Source organism: Tachysurus fulvidraco, chromosome 23 (assembly GCF_022655615.1).
Source record: "Tachysurus fulvidraco isolate hzauxx_2018 chromosome 23, HZAU_PFXX_2.0, whole genome shotgun sequence".
Classification (NCBI taxonomy): Eukaryota; Metazoa; Chordata; class Actinopteri; order Siluriformes; family Bagridae; genus Tachysurus; species Tachysurus fulvidraco.
This window is the reverse complement of record NC_062540.1, coordinates 10,741,122-10,759,522: the sequence shown is the minus strand read 5'-3', so window position 1 is coordinate 10,759,522 and position 18,401 is coordinate 10,741,122. Positions and strand designations below refer to the sequence as shown.

The 18,401-nt window shown below is 37.5% G+C and overlaps 3 protein-coding genes across 10 annotated transcripts; all 3 read right to left on the bottom strand.

The window, feature by feature from the left end:
* Positions 1-2: 2 nt before the first annotated feature.
* Positions 3-5,966, bottom strand: ube2t (ubiquitin-conjugating enzyme E2T (putative)). 3 transcript variants are annotated; one of them, XM_027145132.2, is made up of 7 exons: positions 5,810-5,966; positions 5,440-5,565; positions 3,262-3,331; positions 3,049-3,154; positions 2,439-2,537; positions 2,266-2,349; positions 3-217 (listed from the first exon to the last, which is right to left on the bottom strand). In XM_027145132.2, the coding sequence occupies exons 2-7, from the start codon at positions 5,546-5,548 to the stop codon at positions 101-103; spliced, it is 585 nt and encodes a 194-aa protein (XP_027000933.1). In that variant the 5' UTR covers positions 5,549-5,565; positions 5,810-5,966; the 3' UTR covers positions 3-100. The 3 variants fall into 3 exon arrangements, with proteins under 3 accessions (XP_027000933.1, XP_027000932.1, XP_027000934.1); XM_027145131.2 differs by having other exon boundaries at positions 5,762-5,907; XM_027145133.2 differs by having other exon boundaries at positions 5,733-5,886.
* Positions 5,967-6,247: 281 nt separating this feature from the next.
* Positions 6,248-9,456, bottom strand: zgc:194242 (uncharacterized protein LOC100005854 homolog). Its single transcript, XM_027144701.2, has 3 exons — positions 9,277-9,456; positions 7,482-7,918; positions 6,248-7,321 (listed from the first exon to the last, which is right to left on the bottom strand). The coding sequence occupies exons 2-3, from the start codon at positions 7,915-7,917 to the stop codon at positions 7,125-7,127; spliced, it is 633 nt and encodes a 210-aa protein (XP_027000502.1). The 5' UTR covers position 7,918; positions 9,277-9,456; the 3' UTR covers positions 6,248-7,124.
* A 968-nt stretch (positions 9,457-10,424) lies between these two features.
* On the bottom strand, positions 10,425-18,356 carry fbxo44.5 (F-box protein 44, tandem duplicate 5). 6 transcript variants are annotated; one of them, XM_027144483.2, is made up of 6 exons: positions 18,221-18,356; positions 12,435-12,690; positions 12,156-12,270; positions 11,835-11,930; positions 11,599-11,734; positions 10,425-11,080 (listed from the first exon to the last, which is right to left on the bottom strand). In XM_027144483.2, the coding sequence occupies exons 1-6, from the start codon at positions 18,221-18,223 to the stop codon at positions 10,940-10,942; spliced, it is 747 nt and encodes a 248-aa protein (XP_027000284.2). In that variant the 5' UTR covers positions 18,224-18,356; the 3' UTR covers positions 10,425-10,939. The 6 variants fall into 6 exon arrangements, with proteins under 6 accessions (XP_027000284.2, XP_027000286.2, XP_027000280.2 ...); XM_027144485.2 differs by having other exon boundaries at positions 12,435-12,684; positions 18,221-18,345; XM_027144479.2 differs by lacking the exon at positions 18,221-18,356 and adding an exon at positions 17,962-18,117.
* Positions 18,357-18,401: the final 45 nt, after the last annotated feature.

Here is an 18,401-nt window from a genome sequence, read left to right as displayed (position 1 = left end):
AATAATGTTTAATATCCGATTTTATTAACACGTTGAAAATATGCACACATGACACAAATGAACACATGATAATCCTAAAACAACTAGTGCACTAACACAACTATGTGCACACTTTTTTGGGGGGTTCCACGTTCTCTTGTGCTGAAAGTGCTTCTCTCTTTGGTGCTGATTTATTGCTCTTGTCTTCGAGAATCCTTTGGTCTGTATCCACATGACCCTACAAACAACAGAGAAGAGAGTAAATTACTACACTAAGACAAAATTGTCTATTAAGATAAGATATTCTTTTATTCGTCCCACAATGGGTAAATTTATGTTACAGCAGCAAAAATATATAAAAAGTATAAAGACATACAGTATATACAAAAACTACAATGTCTGAAAAGAGTAGTGGTTACACTGAAGACATATTGCACATTTTTTTTACACATGTTTAAAATACTTTGTTATAAAAAATGTCAGAGTACGTTTGCTTGGCCAATACTGTTGATGTAAGGCCAACCTTAAAAATATTCTTGTTTGCGTGACCCGACCGACCCTTTAGGGCCGACTCAAATGTTTTATTTTATTTTTATTAGGGTCCGACCTACTTGCCGGTTGTAAATTTGCGTTAAGACCGACCAATTTTTTTTTTCTCTTCAAACAATACAAAATAAAATACTATTAATTATATTTTAGTAAGTACTGTAAATATATAAATTGCCTAGGCCTACATATAAACGAGGGCTACGTTCTTTCTTTTAAATAAAAACCCGTGACGTCATCTATGTTTACACTATTGGTTAACGGATGTCATGGCCTGTGCGTTCGCTTCGTCTCATACTCTCATTCATTGTCAGAGTCATACGGGTTCGGGCACCATAATACATCTAAAAAAAATCATTAAAACAGCTCGACACCGCTTTAACTTGGCACGAAGTTCTGGAAAAACTTTGCCCAGCATCAAAATAAGGTTTGCAATGATGCGTCCGAAGGCACAGGTTGAAGACCCAGTCAGTGACATCACGATATGCTAATTTGTTTAAAGTCATACCTACGTAATCACCGTCACCGAAATGGTACCTTTTTTTATTTTTTTTTTACATTGAAACTTGAAAAGAAAAAAAAGACCTACCTATCGACCCCTTTTTATTTTTTTTTACTGTTACTGCAAACCAAAGTAACCCTGCATCACTTCACTGTACTCTATCACTCTCTCGGTGGCTCTTTACACATGAACATAGAAATGAGACCAGAGGAAACTGATTCCAGACAAATAGTTTGATTTCGTTTTGAATTCTGTTTTCAGCTCAATGAATCTATATAAGAATTTGAAACACTCCAGCAAGAATGAAAGATATAAAGGTTACAATTTGTGGAAAATCAAAGAAAATAGAGGGCCGAGTTAGAAACTAAACTAGTGGGCTAATGGTTATGAAGCCTGTTATTGCATTTGAAATATGTTTTTTGCAGCTGTAAATCTAATTCTGAGCTTGAATAAAACGGTTTCAGAACTCCAACTTAAACACTGCAGTTAAATTGTGAAATACTTTATTTTGTGAGGGTTCTATAAAATAGGACGATATACTGCTCTGAATCTTTGTTCAGTTGCTTTCATTAGTCTAGCTGTAGTTTTAATGCTGAAATAGACTTTTGTGATATTCATTCATTTTCTACCGCTTATCCAAACTACCTCGGGTCACGGGGAGCCTGTGCCTATCTCTGGCGTCATTGGGCATCAAGGCAGGATACACCCTGGATTCAGTGCCAACCCATCGCAGGACACACACACACACGAGACAATTTCCCAGACATGACAATCAACCTACCATGCATGTCTTTGGACTGGGGGAGGAAACCCCCGAGGCACAGGGAGGACATGCAAACTCCACACACACAAGGAGCAGGCAGGGATCGAACCCCCAACCCTGGAGGGTTGAGGCAAACGTGCTAACCACTAAGCCACCGTGACCCCACTTTTGTGATATTGATTTGTGATATTCTGAAAACACATGATTGTAGTAAAGGCCACTGGAACCGGGATCATTGTTTAGACGCATATCATCTGTATCATCACACAAGCAAGAGTGAAAGTCCATTTCTGATCACGCTGCAGTATTTCTATATTTACTTACTTGCTACATTTGAATTATATCTCTATTTGAGGTAAAACAGTTTAAGGTCAATAATGCATCCATATAGCAATCGAACAAATGACATTATTTTCATTGCCCATCCTAATCTCATTATATAGACCTAAAAGTGCTAAAAATAATGAACACTAACCTTGTTCTTTTGTGTTGCATATTTTGCTGTCCATCTTTGGGCCTTTTCCAAATAAGCTGCTTTGTTGTATTTAAATTCTGAGGACTGAAGGAAATGCATTAGAAAAAGCATACAAGGGTGGAAAACAGTGGGTGATTCAGTGGGCTCGAAGCAGAAAGTCAGGAAAAACTCACAATATCTGCCATTAATGGGTCGTCAGGGTTCGGTTCTGCCATGAGAAGCTGTATTGAGCTCAACACTGTGGAGATGTTCAGTGAGGGCCTCCATGCACCCTGTGAATATCACACTAATATTACAGCATTCCACAATCATGCACTGCAGGTCACAGACTCACTATGCATATGTACACTGGTTATTGTTATGGTATTCTGTGTAAGTTCCTTTTCTTAATATAGTAATATACTTCTTTTAATTACTTTTAAATACTTCTTTTTTAAATATAGTAATATACTTCTTTTAATATACTTTAATATACCTTGCATTGAGCCATTCACCCTGCCTGCACTTAAATTAAGGAAACCCAGTGGTACTGTCAATATTTGAATTGTTTCTAATATTACTGTGCATATGTACATTTTCAAAGTAAATGGGAGTACATATAACTGATGTGATTCTTCGCAACGACACTTTCAATCTTTTCAGTAACAGTAAAATAATTTAGCATAAAATTATCAAATTTAGCTTCAAATGTGGCTTCAAAGAATCTATCTTGAAATTTTCCGGTGCCATGATTTGTTTGATTGTCAAAATAAGCCTTTTTTTTTTTTTTAAAAAAAACCTTACCTTGGGCGGTAATTTCAGTGCATCAAGACAAATCCGGCCTGCATTATCAATATTGGGGTGGTAGATGGGAGTCAGGAAACGCATTTTTGGAGGTTCAAATGGATACCTTGAACCGATAAAGTAAACAGCAGTCAGTACACTGAAATATGACTTTCATGTTATGACGACTACAAACCGAAAATCACAAACACACATCTATATAAAAGACCTCACCTTTCAGGGATCTTTATTTCCAGTGTAAACAACCCACCATCATATGGAGTGTTGGCACCTCCAACAATTTCTGAACAAGAGAGGATTTCATGAAATCGTTCAGTTTTCATTTGTTATAACAATCATAAATAATACACGTGAACTTGATTGCAATTAATGGCAACCACATCACATCGATATTCTTTCAAATATTCTTACTATCTTCCTGCTATGGTTTCTTAGAGTTACTGTGTGTCTGCAATGTTTCGTCAGTCCTGTTTGTGTTTATTCGTCTGCTCTAGAAGCATCTGCACCGTGTATAATGTATTTTATCACAGCGTATAAACACACATACAGTTTGCTAACCTATGGTGAAGCTCTAGTGCCTGACAACATAGCAATCAGGGATTGAGGAAAATCCTCAAATGAAATCCAGAGATGTTACTACTTTTTGACATGATGATTTAAGTCCTAAAACCTGCTGTGACCTAAGAATATTTAGTCAAATTTAAACTCATTTCAGTTAAACAGTTATTCTGAAAAGCATAATTAATGGCTTGGTGAACAAATGAGATTTAAGAAACCTATAAAATGTGTTAATTTACTGACTTTGTGCTGTGATTGGACAGTGGTTGTAATTCAGTGTTGCACGATTGCAGCATAGTCAGAAAATGAAATGCATTGCAGAGGGAAATTGCACTCAGATCTAATGCAAAAATACTTATATTCTACTTATAATTTTTAAAACATTACAGCAATGCAATGAAGGCTTTGCTTTCCAGTATGACATACTGTCCTTATGTCAGAAATAAAAAGCAAAACCGTCTGTGTACGTTTTCGTCTACATGCCCACCATGACACTAAGCATGAGACTAAAACGGACTCTACTAGAACTATTTACATAATCACAGACTACCTTCTTCTCCACCATGGGGCTACCACTAACACAATATGATCAAACCGACATTGTAAAAGTAGCACTGCATTTTTTCAACACCTCATTTCCATTACAAGAATGAGAAACAACACCAACACCAACCAAAAAGCCTCAAGAAACAGCAGTGCAGTGTCAAACCATGAGTGCTGATAAAGGGTCTGAAGCAATTACCAAACACTATACAAGGAAGATAATTGTTTCTATTCTTTATATTTACAGCTAGAATCAGTCCCAGATTAAAATTAGTGCTCCGAGATGGACTCTAGCTGGCTGTGGTTTGTCACTTACAAGGCCGCTCCCAGTCATCACTTTCAGTACGTGTAAGAACGTAGTATATAACTATCTGCATGTTTTTATATCTGCTAAGTGACCACTACATATAAAGCTAGACTTGAAAAACCTGTGCATGGTGTTATATTACATAGTCAGTTACTTCAATAATATTCTGAGTAAATTAAACAGTGTATAAATCCCTCACAACTGATGCTATGCATTGCTGATTCACTCTTCCAGTAACATCCCATTATACCGAGCCTCTTATACATTCCAAATAATATCTAATCAGTAGTGGTCTTGTTTGACTAGAAAGAGATGAATTACAGATAAACAGCATAGATGGACTACAGACAGGCTGCATAACCACATATGGACTACAGACAGGGTGCACGGAGACAGATGGACTACAGACAGGGTGCACGGAGACCAATGGACTACAGACAGGGTGCACGGAGACAGATGGACTACAGACAGGGTGCACGGAGACCGATGGACTACAGACAGGGTGCACGGAGACAGATGGACTACAGACAGGGTGCACGGAGACCGATGGACTACAGACAGGGTGCACGGAGACAGATGGACTACAGACAGGGTGCACGGAGACAGATGGACTACAGACAGGGTGCACGGAGACAGATGGACTACAGACAGGGTGCACGGAGACCAATGGACTACAGACAGGGTGCACGGAGACAGATGGACTACAGACAGGGTGCACGGAGACAGATGGACTACAGACAGGGTGCACGGAGACAGATGGACTACAGACAGGGTGCACGGAGACAGATGGACTACAGACAGGGTGCACGGAGACAGATGGACTACAGACAGGGTGCACGGAGACAGATGGACTACAGACAGGGTGCACGGAGACAGATGGACTACAGACAGGGTGCACGGAGACAGATGGACTACAGACAGGGTGCACGGAGACAGATGGACTACAGACAGGGTGCACGGCGAAAGATTTGCTGACTACTGACGGGCCTGAAGCTCCTCCACTCTCGAGTCCAGCTGCCAGCAGGAAACACCAGGCGGAGGCTCAGTACTGAGCATCTGCAGCTCTCGTTTCAGACGGCTGTTCCTCTGCATGTTGTCTCCGTCCACGTCTATAATACCAACAAAAGAAGACATTTCAATCTAACAGTGAACTGCGGCTGAATTTATCGCGACAGTTAGCCGTTAGCACATATGTTTACGTTAACGCCAATAAACTTAGCAAAGTTTCGTGTCAGACATTTTATTATAATTATTTATAAATAACTATAACCATTACTTGTATTTCTACATATATAAATTGTTTACAGCATGCGGTGTTAATCTGTTACTGCACACAAGTCCACTATAACACACCAGTCTCCTGTAACCTGTTTTTGTTTTATTTTGATTCTCCCGGCTGAAATTTAATACGTCACGTGCAAACCTGTTCCCGCGTCCGGCGCAAGGCCTCATGGGTATTGTAGTACATTATCGCCGGAAATGTGGATGAAGAAGTGATAAAATGCACAAGCTTTCAAAACAATCTTTTTAATAGGTAACAAGAGAAATAAAATTTAATTTTTTTTATTTGAAAACGTATCACAATATGTATGAGATATCACTTATGCCGCAGCAAATGACAACAATTACAATTTTAAATTGAATAAACAAAACAATAAACTTTTTAAATGCTTAATGTTCTGGAACTTTCTACCAACCATATAACAACAGATTCAAGTAAAGCAGAAGCTCAGAGAAGTCTACAATCTGAAGGCTGAGATCTGAGAGGGATAACAACATTAGTCTCTTACAATTTCCATGTACAAAGCTTTCTCCGATCTGACAAAATAATCAGTCAAATTTATTCAGAAAGCACACTGTGTTGGCCATAGTGCTGAACATCAAATAAATCGGTACAAGAAATAAAATAAGGACTTGAATACATATAATGTAAAATGATAGTGATTAGGAAAGTAGTAATTCAGTGGCTAAGGTGTGACTGATCAGAAGGTTGTGAGTTCAAATCCCAGGGCCGCCAAGCTGCTGCTCCTGAACCCCTGAGCAAGGCCCTTTAAACCTCAACAGACGATAATTAAAATAATAATAATTATAATAATCGTCTGACTCGACATGAAACTAGACACCATCCATCACGTAATAACCTCAAGAAAATTGGCAAGAAACATTAAGGTTCAGCTTTCAATATATTTCAGGGGATAGAGCTTAATGTTATCTGCACCGCGGTAAATGTAAACATTATGCTTCATTAGATGGAGGAATTAACCTTGTGGAAGTCTCAGGAGCAGAGCAATAGGAAAAATCACTGATACTCACTAAGGATATCCTATGCTGTAGGTGAACTATTTTAGAGCCTGTAAAACCACATACAACCAATAAACAGATCGTGGTCCTGAGGTCTGGTAACATGAAGATGGTTTGTCAATCAGTCATGATTTTAATGCAGTAAACAAAGCACTGATTAGGACAATCAATGTTAATACATAACTGATATTAAGTGATGGAGGGATTGTATGTGGAATTGGTACATGAGACAGTGTATAAGTGAAAAAGTGAGTGAATAAGTTTTATGTGAGAATATGATTGCAGGGTGTAAGTAAGAGTGGACAAGGTGGGAAAGCATGATCATGAGTGACAGATATACATCTAACAAAACAGAGATGTTTCTGCTTTACTTAGCAGCTATAGCATAAATGGCTTGAAATGGGAGGAGCTTGTCTCTTCTGTTCTCCATTCGGACATCAGTGAAACCACAGGACTGCAGTGCCTTCATGTAAACTTCGGGTTGCCAGTTTTCACCATAAAACACGTTCCTAGATGCAAAGCCAACAATATGATCCAGCCTGAGGGTCGTCACCATTAGCGCACCTGATGGAGTTAAACAATGTGAAATAAATATTTCAGGATTACATGGCAAAATCGGATTTTTCAAGAAAAAATAGAGAATTTTCTTGAATCCTTTACACAACCTCTAAGAAAGTTAACAAGAATACAAAAAATAAGAAACAGACCATCTGTATTTCAGTACCTGGTTTCATCACTCGGTATATCTCTGAGGCTGCTGTCTTCATATCAGGCCAGAAGTAGTAGCAATTGCAGTGGAACACTTTATCCACACTGCTGTCTTCTAATGGCATTTCTGCTACATCACAGCAGTACAGAGCTACTTTTCCACTGGCTATGTGACCCTGCATACTCTTTGTGGCCATGTGGTGCATATAATTGGAGTAATCCACCCCCAGCAACTTTCCTCTAGGTTCGGTGAGAAGTTTGACAGCCACCTGCAAACCCAGACCTGGACCATGTCCCAGCTCCAACACTGTCTCATGAGGCTGGATCTCACACAGCCTCACTGCATTCTCCTCCAGGATCTGGTTATTCCTCTTCAGGAACTTGCTAATCAACCACCCAGAGATAGACTGAGTGGGTCGCCCCAGCTGTTGGCCCAGTTTTCTGAAAAACATTCTGCAAAATGTACGAACAGGCAATGTAGTATTAATGCCCAATTTCCTGATAGCATATTTATATATTTCTTTAAATCTGTAAGAAATGTCTTTAAATCTCTAAAAAAAGATTTGTGACAACATCAATTGTTAAAAGTGCTATACAAATGAAATTTGTTTTGCTTAAGCTGAGACGAGGAATCTTTTCCCTTTGACAATGATCTGATCTGTCAAGTAAATCAATTCCACATTTCTTTAATTCTACATAGTTATTAATAATATCAGAATTGTATTTGTATTTTTGAGTGTTAGTTAACCAGTAGGGACACTAAAATTTAAACAAGTAAACATGTTAAGTTAAATCAGCAGTTTTGGCTGAAGGCATACACACTTTGTTTCTTTTGGCGGTTACAATTATACTAAGGGCTGTATTCAGAGATGGTGATTTTCAGTGGGAACATAAACATATGACAATATATAAAATAAAAACATTCATCATATCTAGACCTGAGACCAGACATCCTGATGTCTCTGTGGAATGAATGAAATGTCTACGTTTTTGTGGTGTATTTATACAGTTCATAAACACACTATTTATCCACAAAAATGGATAAACTTGCACATATTTTGTGCACTAAATGGCCAAAACTATGTGAACATCCATCCTAATTAATCGATTCAGGTGTTTCAGACACCCCACATTACCAGGAGGAGTTTAATAAAAAAATAAAAAAGGAAAAGAAAAGAGATTGGACGCTACAAAGGTGGTCAATCATTAATGATTGTGTCAACATACTTTTGGCCATATAATGTATGTTATGTATTCTAATTTCAATTTATCTGATGGAGTAAACAGTTCCTGAGAACACAAATTAGTTTCCTTGTTCCCTAATTACTAATGTATGCTGACACAATCCCTGATTTGTTTGTCCTTCCCTGTAATATTACTGTCTTATCTGTCAGTCATTGATGAATCTATCTGACCCATGCATAGAAGTTTGTGTTCTTCCTTTCATGTGCACTGGATAAAGGTGAAGCCTGTAAACCGAAGTGTCCTGACCATTAACAGTATTTCTCATTACAAAGATTTGGTCCCATGTGTATATACATTTATATTTAAGAACACAGTATAATGGCCTGATATGAAGAAGTAAAGGCAAGTACTTTCAGTCCAAATGTGTTTAGAACTAAAGCACGGACTTTATAAGGCACTTTATAATACTACCGCACAGTATGTAATATGCGAACAGGAGCATTTTACAGCTGACAGCTTGGCCAGTAAAAAGCACGCCATAGGTTTGGACATATAGACAAGATTTATATGATTTGAACAATATAGACAATACTAAAAAAACACCAATTGTGCGCAGGAGCACTCACTTTTTCTTACGGCTGGCGTTAGTACTTTCCAGGGAAGGCTTTAACCACAACCACCAAAATCTTTCATGCGCATAAACGCGAATAAACAGCTATGTCCGTCTGCGTCACTGAGAAGGCGGAGCTTGTGGGTAACCTACTGTACTACAGTTATGAGTCAGTTATGAGTCAGTGTTGTATAAAGTATTAGAAAGCAATACTTGAGTAATAGTACAAGTATCGTACTAGAAAAAGACTTTGGTAGAAGTGAAGGTCACCTTTTAGAATATTACTCAAGTAAAAGTCTTAAAGTATCTGATATTTACTGTACTTAAGTATCAAAAGTAATTTTCTGATATTTAATGTACTTAAGTATTTGAAGTAAAAGTAAAAAGTAAAATGTCAGTGATTTTCGGTACAGCAGGGGCGGTTCTAGGGTTTCATCTTTACGGGGTTTAGCCCTCGGTGAGAATTTAAAACAAGAAGAGTTTTATATTATATATTACTGTATATGACTACATAGTAAGCCAAATGTTATGGTATTAAATGGCAAAAGTGGACACCAAAATGTTATGCATGATGTAATGATGCCAGTCTTGAATCAAATCAGTTCTCTACAAACAGTGTGTCCAATTAATGCAGTCATTAATAAACTAATATTCACAAGATAAAGACCAAATCAATAAATGTTTTTTATTTAATATTGAATGGATTGTTTTCATTAATATTTTGTTTGTGCTATCAACTCTGGTAATAAGAATAGTGCAATTTCACTGCTTGTGGTTGCCGTCTTTGCGGCTTTCAGCCGATTAACGTTAAACGTAGATAAACGCCTCCAGCTCTGACTGCGCGTGCACGCTGCGCGTACCTGTGTTTCTCCGTAGAGCGCGCGGAGCTGCGTAATGCAATCCAGGAGCAGTGATTCGCCAAACCTCCCTTATTGCTCCCTTATCGCACACATTTCTGCTGATTTTATTTTGTAGTAACGAGTAACGAAGACGCAAATATAACGGAGTAAAAGTATACATTTTATCTAGAAAATGTAGTGGAGTAAAAGTGAAAGTTGACATAAATTTAAATAGCGAAGTAAAGTACAGATACGTGAAATTTTTACTTAAGTACAGTAACGAAGTATTTTTACTCCGTTACAACAGTGGCTACGAGTCGGTGAGTCAGAGTCAGTGTCAGCTTTATTGTCAATACTGCTATATATATATAGGACATACACAGGATTGAAATTTCTAAATAGAAATTTCTCAGTCCTACGGTGCAGAAACAGGGAAAAGAAAAACAATAACTTAAAAAAAAAACCATTTATACACACACACACATATATATATAGCATACAAATCATGCAAATAAACAAATCTGTGTACATTATACAGAATGAAAACTTAAATATCTATGAAATACATACATTATCGCTGCTCATTGCTAATTTCATATCTAGTCAAATGCTGCTTCATCTAGGGGGAGCAGATACTTATGGTAAATTAAATATGGTAGGTTTATTCACAAAGAGTGGAGTAATGTCTGTGAGTGTTAGACTTTAAAGCATTATTTTCATTTCTTAGCGTACCTGGGGCTCGAACTCACAACTTTCCAATCAGTAGTCCAACACCTTAACCACTAAGCTACCACTTTAATAATCACGATCATTTTACATATCATCTGTATTGTTACTATGTTATGCTGATGGGGAGATTTCCACACTACTGTGCGTAACCCTTATTCCATAATGTCCAGCCCAGAACTGTGTGTCCTTCCCTCCATGCTTAAAACGGATAAATCGAATACCAGGTCCATAGTCCTTAAAGGTATATGTCATCTAAAATAAAACAACAGCAAGTTATAGACATCTTGTATTAAAAAAACTGCTAAAAAAAATTCCATATTGAAAATAACCAGTAAAGAAATAACAGTGTAGCTGTAGTGTAGTATCAGCACATATTAGGTTAAAAATTATGATTTGAAGATACAATAAAACAGACTTTACTAAAACAATTACCTATCTGCTATAAATAATATACAACAAATGTAGCAATAAACCTGTACACCTTTTGCTGTGTGCAAACCGTGAAACTACAAGCACACAAATTTACAGAGAAATATTGCAGTGGCTTGGGAGGTATGACACAAGACCCACAATATCAACAGACTGATTAATGGTAGACTGATCCATGTGCACACCTAGCAAAACAAGCTAATCATGTGGAAAAATTAAAAATATTGTTTAAAGGGAGTAACAAAGATGTTTTCTAAGTTTATAACATTTTGTTTATTGAATATGTAAATCATGCAACTATCTCCTGGAGCTTTGCATAGGAACAAATAAAAGTGACTAACCTCTTCCCATTTCTGATCATTCCATTGAGGAAGAAACACAGGCTCTGGCTTAAATGACTGGACAGTCGTCTTCCGGTGATTGAGTAACTCGACTTGAATTTGATATTCACAGCCACAGTCAAACCGTGGAGCATACCTGGGCAAATAAGTCTAAATTAATTATTTAACAAGAGGAACATTTAAAATATTTTTTTCTTATTCAGGAAATAATAGAGAAAAGCTGAACAAAGGCTCACCAATCAGATATCACAATGTCAGGCTGTATTTCATCCATAAATGCAGGACTGTACCCTTCTTCCTCTAGGTTGATCAGCTGACTCTTTATGCATTTCCTGTTATATGAAGCACAGTTAATATAGACAGAATTGTGTATAGATGGCAGGTCTCTATAAAATAATAGTTGCACATCTTCATTTTTTATTAAATACTTCATAGTTGGCTATGGGCTTCTCAATCCATTCACTTTTGTACATCACCAGGTAACAAGAATGTAGAAGAAACATGTTTCCTTTGTATAAAATAATATAAATGTTGTATAAATACAAAATGAATCTTACCCAAAAGAGGTAACAAAGCATTTTGTTACAATATCATCTGGATGAGGTACACGAATATTCTCTATAACCCATCTATGACCTCCATTTTCTTCGATTTTCCAGCCAGCAAAACATTCTAGATAAAAAAAAAAACATTTCGGATATTACATCAACTATATAAATTTTTTTTAAATCCTAACTTTTTAACCAAACAGTGTATACATACAGACATTTTCCAAACCATATCACAGTGACATCTGTTAAGGAAAACAGTTTAATCTTTATTGATTTTTTGCTCACCATCCGCATTGGGGTTCTTCAAAAGATTCCGTCTCATTTTACATAGAAAATAAAACATCTGCCAATGTCTTGGGACTTTGTGGATAGTGAGAGGCTTGAGTCCTTCCCTACGGCATCGCTTTCTCCAAAACGCATTGCTGTCCACCACCGACTTCCACTCAGAACACACCAGGCGACACACACAAATCACTTGATGGCCAGGCAGGTTTAGAAGAATTTCCTCAATAATAGCAAGAGGAAGAGTTGGCCACTGTGGCTACAAGAAAAATAACATTACATTTCAGGTGAGCACAAGTCAGCCACATATTTACATCCAGAAAATATTAATTCCCCAGTGAAAATCAGGAAATGAAAATCATCTCGCAATCAAGAGCAACATAGACGGAGCTAAAAATGTAAAAATGTATGTACAATGATCCAACACAAAGGGTGAAAATACAAATGAATGGAAATAAATAAAAAATGGCTTGTGTTGTGAAATGACTGAGCCAAAGCCCAGACTACAATCAAAATCTGTTTTTTTTTTTACATCCGACTAAAAATCTGTTTTGTTCTGGAGATTCTAGTAGATAAAACTATTTACTCAGGAGTGATAGAATAAGTAGAAAGTTGTTTATTTTTATTTAAAGAAAAAAAAAGGTTTCACCTACACAGAACCCTAAGCACAGTTCTCAGGGGCTTTTATAACAAGTGCATCAGGGTATACATTTTCTAAAAATTGCAAGAACAGCTTGTTTACTGACTTTATAACCACCGTTGTGGTTCTTCCCCCATGTATATCTAGGTGTCAGCTGTGTGTCACTCAGCAGAACATACTTTTTAAATTAAATAAATGTGAAGCCACACTAACCACTAGTCAAAATTTGGCTTGGCCTGACCATCAAGAATATCGATTAATATATTTTTTTAAATCTAAATACTTTAGGTAATTTTATTTCTGTAGAGAATATCAATACAACACACTTAGATTTTATCTTGCAACACAGTAAAGAGAAAGATTCACAATATTCAAGTGGTGAACACATTCTGGAGGCACAGAATAATGGGATGATGACCATAACCTAGTCCAGACATCCCAAGTGTCCAGGAAGATCTGGGAGTCTCCCGCATATTGTTAGCGGCTCCCATAGATATATACACTAGATGTCACCTTGTATACGGCAGTATATTGGAACGAACTGAGCAGCCATCTTGGTACAGGGGACCCCCTCCTCTTAATGCATCAGTTTCAATGTAGGCAAAGAAATAAAATCACCATAAATCGTCATGAATGCCATTTCCTAGTTTTTTTGGTTCATTCCAAAGGTCAGACATGTATTTATTATTGAGTACAGAGAAAATTTAAGATTTTGATATGAAGATAATCTACTTTTTCACAATATAATGCATAGTGCTAGTAGGTGTAAGTGTATTACATACATTCTTCCAATTGAGTAAACTTCAAATGAACAATCACTACTTACCTTATAGCCTACTGCATGCAACACTGCTACAATCGTGTGAATATACATGTTCATTTAAACATTTAAATTGTATTGGTTTATTAAATATGATACACAAAGCAATTTGCAGGTGGAAGCAAATCACAAATTTGAGAGGAACATAATGTGAAAGTTAGATAGTTGAGGTGCCAAAGACTGTTCAATCTTTTATTTATTCCTTTCCCACAATACTTTTGCTACATTAAATAAGTATAGTCACATAAAACAAAAAACAACAACAAAAAAACAAAGTTTGACTTTGCTGATGAACTTGTGTGTTACACTGCCAACCTACTGTAACTGGTGACATCCTTCCAGGACTGTCAGCTGAGTTAACCATTAAAAAAAAGTGTTTAGTGTCCCTGCAACTTGTCCATGACTGACGTCTCTGTTTATCACTTGGGAATCTACAAACAGGTTCAGATTCAGATTATTTTATTTAAATATGCTATTTTCATGGCGAAAATTCAATTAGAAATATAGCTGCAAGCAGCGATGGCGGGCCCTCGCATGTTTTTTATCACTATACGGTGCCTCCCAGAAAACAATGCACGGTGGGCAAGTGCGTGAAGTGGGTAAATATCAGTGGACTATTTTATGTTGTTACTGAACCATGTGGGGGTTGTAGGTAATTGAAACCCCACATTTTAGACAAACGGGGGCGCTAGTGAGCCACTTAAGAGACACACCTTTGTCTGACCTTTTTGTCCACACTTAACAGCTGACAAATGTGATGTATGTGTCAAATTTCAAGTTAATCTAAGCACGCCAGAAGCCTTAAATATGCCTGAAATAAAAGTAAACTTTGACACGATGCCATGGCAACGGTGTTTGAGATATCAAAAATCCCTTCCCAATTTCACATTAGATTCAATCGCATGAATCCTCTAGGAGGAGTATTTAAAAGTTCATTCCATGCAATTGTGAAAAAATCCACCTTTGTGACTGACACACTTCCTGGGGCCTGTTGGTGGGGCTATACCCGGGACTCACAATAAGCACATCGATGCGATCGGAAACCTTGGCCGAACATACACACCACGTGTCATCCCAATAAGACATTTTTTGCTTTAGATATTCGACATTTCCTGTTTCTCTGAATTCGCCATAACTTAGTCGCCTCGCCATGGCAGCACCGTTCGAGATATCAAAAATCCCTTCGGAATTTAGCAAGTGCAATGTCTCGTCATCATGTTCACCACGTTTGATGTCAATCGCATGAATGTCCTAGGAGGAGTATTTAAAACCGCATGCAATTATGAAATAATCCAAAATGGGCGACTTCCTGTTGGGCGGAGCTCATAGTTTAGAGCGCAAAAGTTGTTCGGGTCGATGAGATCTATATGCCTACCAACTCTCGTACATGTGCGTACATAATTACCCGTTCTGTGCACAAATGTTTGTTTTTGCATTACAGGGGGCACTACAGAACCCCCCTGCCACGCCCATATTCCAGCCTTTGCCCAAGCCTAGCATCGCCCGACTCTGACGTGTGTGCCAAATTTCAAGAGTTTTCAAGCATGTTAAGGGACCCCAATTGGCCAATGTGTGCAAAAATAAATAAATAAATAAATAAATAAAAAATAATAATAAACCCGTGCAAAAACAATAGGGCTTCGCACCATCGGTGCTCGGGCCCTAAAAACAAATATCATATAAATACAATAAAAACAAAACAAATATAAACAGCAAGAGTCATATTATACTTTTTTTTTTTTAATTAACATACGATAAAAAGAAAAATCCAAAACATTTTTCAGGCATGTCATTAAATATATAAGTGAAGTAACTTGATAAAAGAGCATTCTGCTTGTGTTAAGTCCAGGACAATCTAATAAAATATGTTTGATATTAGATAAGGGAATCTTAGGTGTTACTGGTGCTGCCAATTTCTAACTGTGATGTGGAAAGAGCATTCAGCATTGTGCGTCACATCAAGGCAGAATTTAGGAGTCAGATGTCTCACCAAACACTTGTGAATCTGATGTCTTGCAAGATAAACATTTCATTGACACAGAGTGCTATGAGGTTAAGGTTTCTGGAAAGTTGCTCAAATCTGTGAAGCAAGCAGCAACAAAGTAAAACGAAAGCTTGCAAAAAAAGTTAAAGGCATAGGATGTAGGAAATAGTATGTAGACTACCGTTGGCATGTGTGTAAATAGTTATTTTATTCATTCATTGTTCTGTTATATTTAACTGTATTTCGGTTTACGAGTAAAGTCATGTTCTTTGGTGAAATTTCATATCCTTCATATCCTTGTCCAGGGGGCAGTCGTGGCCTAATGGGTGGGGGCAGTTGTGGCCTAATGAGTGGGGGCAGTCGTGGCCTAAGGGTTAGAGAGTCTGACTCGTAACCCGAAGGTTGTGGGTTCGAGTCTCGGGCCGGCCACTACTGAGGTGCCCTTGAGCAAGGCACCGAATCCCCCCCCCAACTGCTCCCCGGGCGCCGCAGCATAAATGGCTGCCCACTGCTCCGGGTGTGTGTTCATGGTGTGTGTGTTCACTTTGGATGGGTCAAATGCAGAGAACGAATTCTGAGTATGGGTCGCCGTATGTCACATCACTTTTTTGAGGGTGAGGGAGAGGGAGAGAGAGAGAGAGAGAGATTGATATGGGATACCTTCGGAATACCTCCCTGAAAATACTTTTTGCAGGTTGGGATGTCTGCAACAGACTAATGTATAAATAAACAACTCACCACTAGTCTGCTTTCTGAATGACTCATTCTTTTCTTGCGTGGAAATATAGGTCATTTCGAAGTCCTTCGCCTCGTGGGTTAATAACACAAAATCTAATACTGCTTTTTACATTACTTTATTTCGCGTGTTTATGCTGTCAGGTGCCTTAGTTCCGGAGAATTCAGTTCAGTTCTCCTGTTTCCCCTCTAGCGCGCATGCGTAAAACCGTGACGTTGTCCGCAATGTTTTGCATTGAGCCGCTCGTGCGTCGTGTAATTTTTTAAAAATCAAAATAAGGTATATTTCGCGTTCTTTGTTTGATAGTTTGCAATTAAATGCCTACTTTAAAGTCACTATAGGCTTATAAGAAGTTATATATGCTTGATGATTATAGCTTTCGCTTTGTTTTTTTCTGATTTCCAGGAAATCCTGTTCCCCCTGTGATTTTAGTTTAGGAGACTGTTCTGTAGATGGAAGTTGTTATATATAACGAATGCATTTAATTGCAAAAATAAATTATGATCAAATAAATAAACACATCAAAATTGTGTTGTGTTTAAAATATCGACTCATTTTAAAAACCGTGTCGAGTTCCTCATAACTCCTCCCTGTTTAAACAGTGAAACGCCTCTTTTAAAGGTGCAAACACTCTCACAAATATAACATTATGTGTTAATAGAGATTTCAGAAACAACATTAACTGTATTTTTGCGTAGTAATAAATACATAAAACACAAAACTCATGGGTTTTGATTCTCCATTTCAATTAAAAGATATATTTTACCCAATGGCGAAAGTTTGATTTTGACATTGTTGGGGACATAATTTATTTGACATTGGTGGGGAAAACATTCCCCGTATTTTGTGCATAAAACTGTAGTTATAAGAATACTTTCTTACTCACTTACAGGTAGCCTGCATAATCACGTTACATAATGCTTCATACAACACAATCTACCTGCAGCCTACCTAAACACATTGGCGAGAAAGACAAACAGCCAATCAAACAGCGACGTGGGTTAGAGAGACAGGACTCAAAAAAGGCAAAGGCCAATCCTGTTAGAGAGTTGAGTTACAGAGGCGGGATCCATTGTAGGGGGTAGATTTGTTAACCGTTTGTGTTCCACAAGTTGCACTATTTTTTAAAGAACATCGTTGTAAAATATTTTCATCTTATTTAATGATTCCTGGATAAATGTTAAATGAAATAATTAAAAAATGCACAAGACACAGACGGATATCAGTGGTTATGTATAAATATATATATAGGGTTGGTCGAATTATTGCTAGGGACGATTGAGTGTTCCCTGGATATTGGTAGGGACATGTCCCTACCGTCCCTACCAAAATCGACGCCCTTGATTTTACCGATAAAACTCCTGAGTCTTTTCCTTCTCCAAGGGACCTCATTGGAAAGCGCGCAGCATCTCGGGAACCCCAACTCATATCAACAGTCAGCCACATACACTAGTTATTTATTAGTGACTCAAATGATCAGGCATTCAGATCAATACTCAGCTATAGTTTTCAAAATAAAAGCCTACCACTTTACTGTGGTGCAAAATACTCAAAAGTATTTACTACTTTGTTTTAATCCGACAATTAGGCTTTTGTCGGCATCACTTACCATGTCAATGTTGTGGCTGGAAGACTATTAATAAACAAATACCACTTTCAATATTAATACGTTCTATTCAAGTTGGCTGTAAAGTGAAAGTAAACTTTTATGCTGGTTATGCTGATATCAGAATCAGAATTAGAAACAGAAGCTTTATTGCCAATTCCTTGTGAATACAAAGAATTTGTTT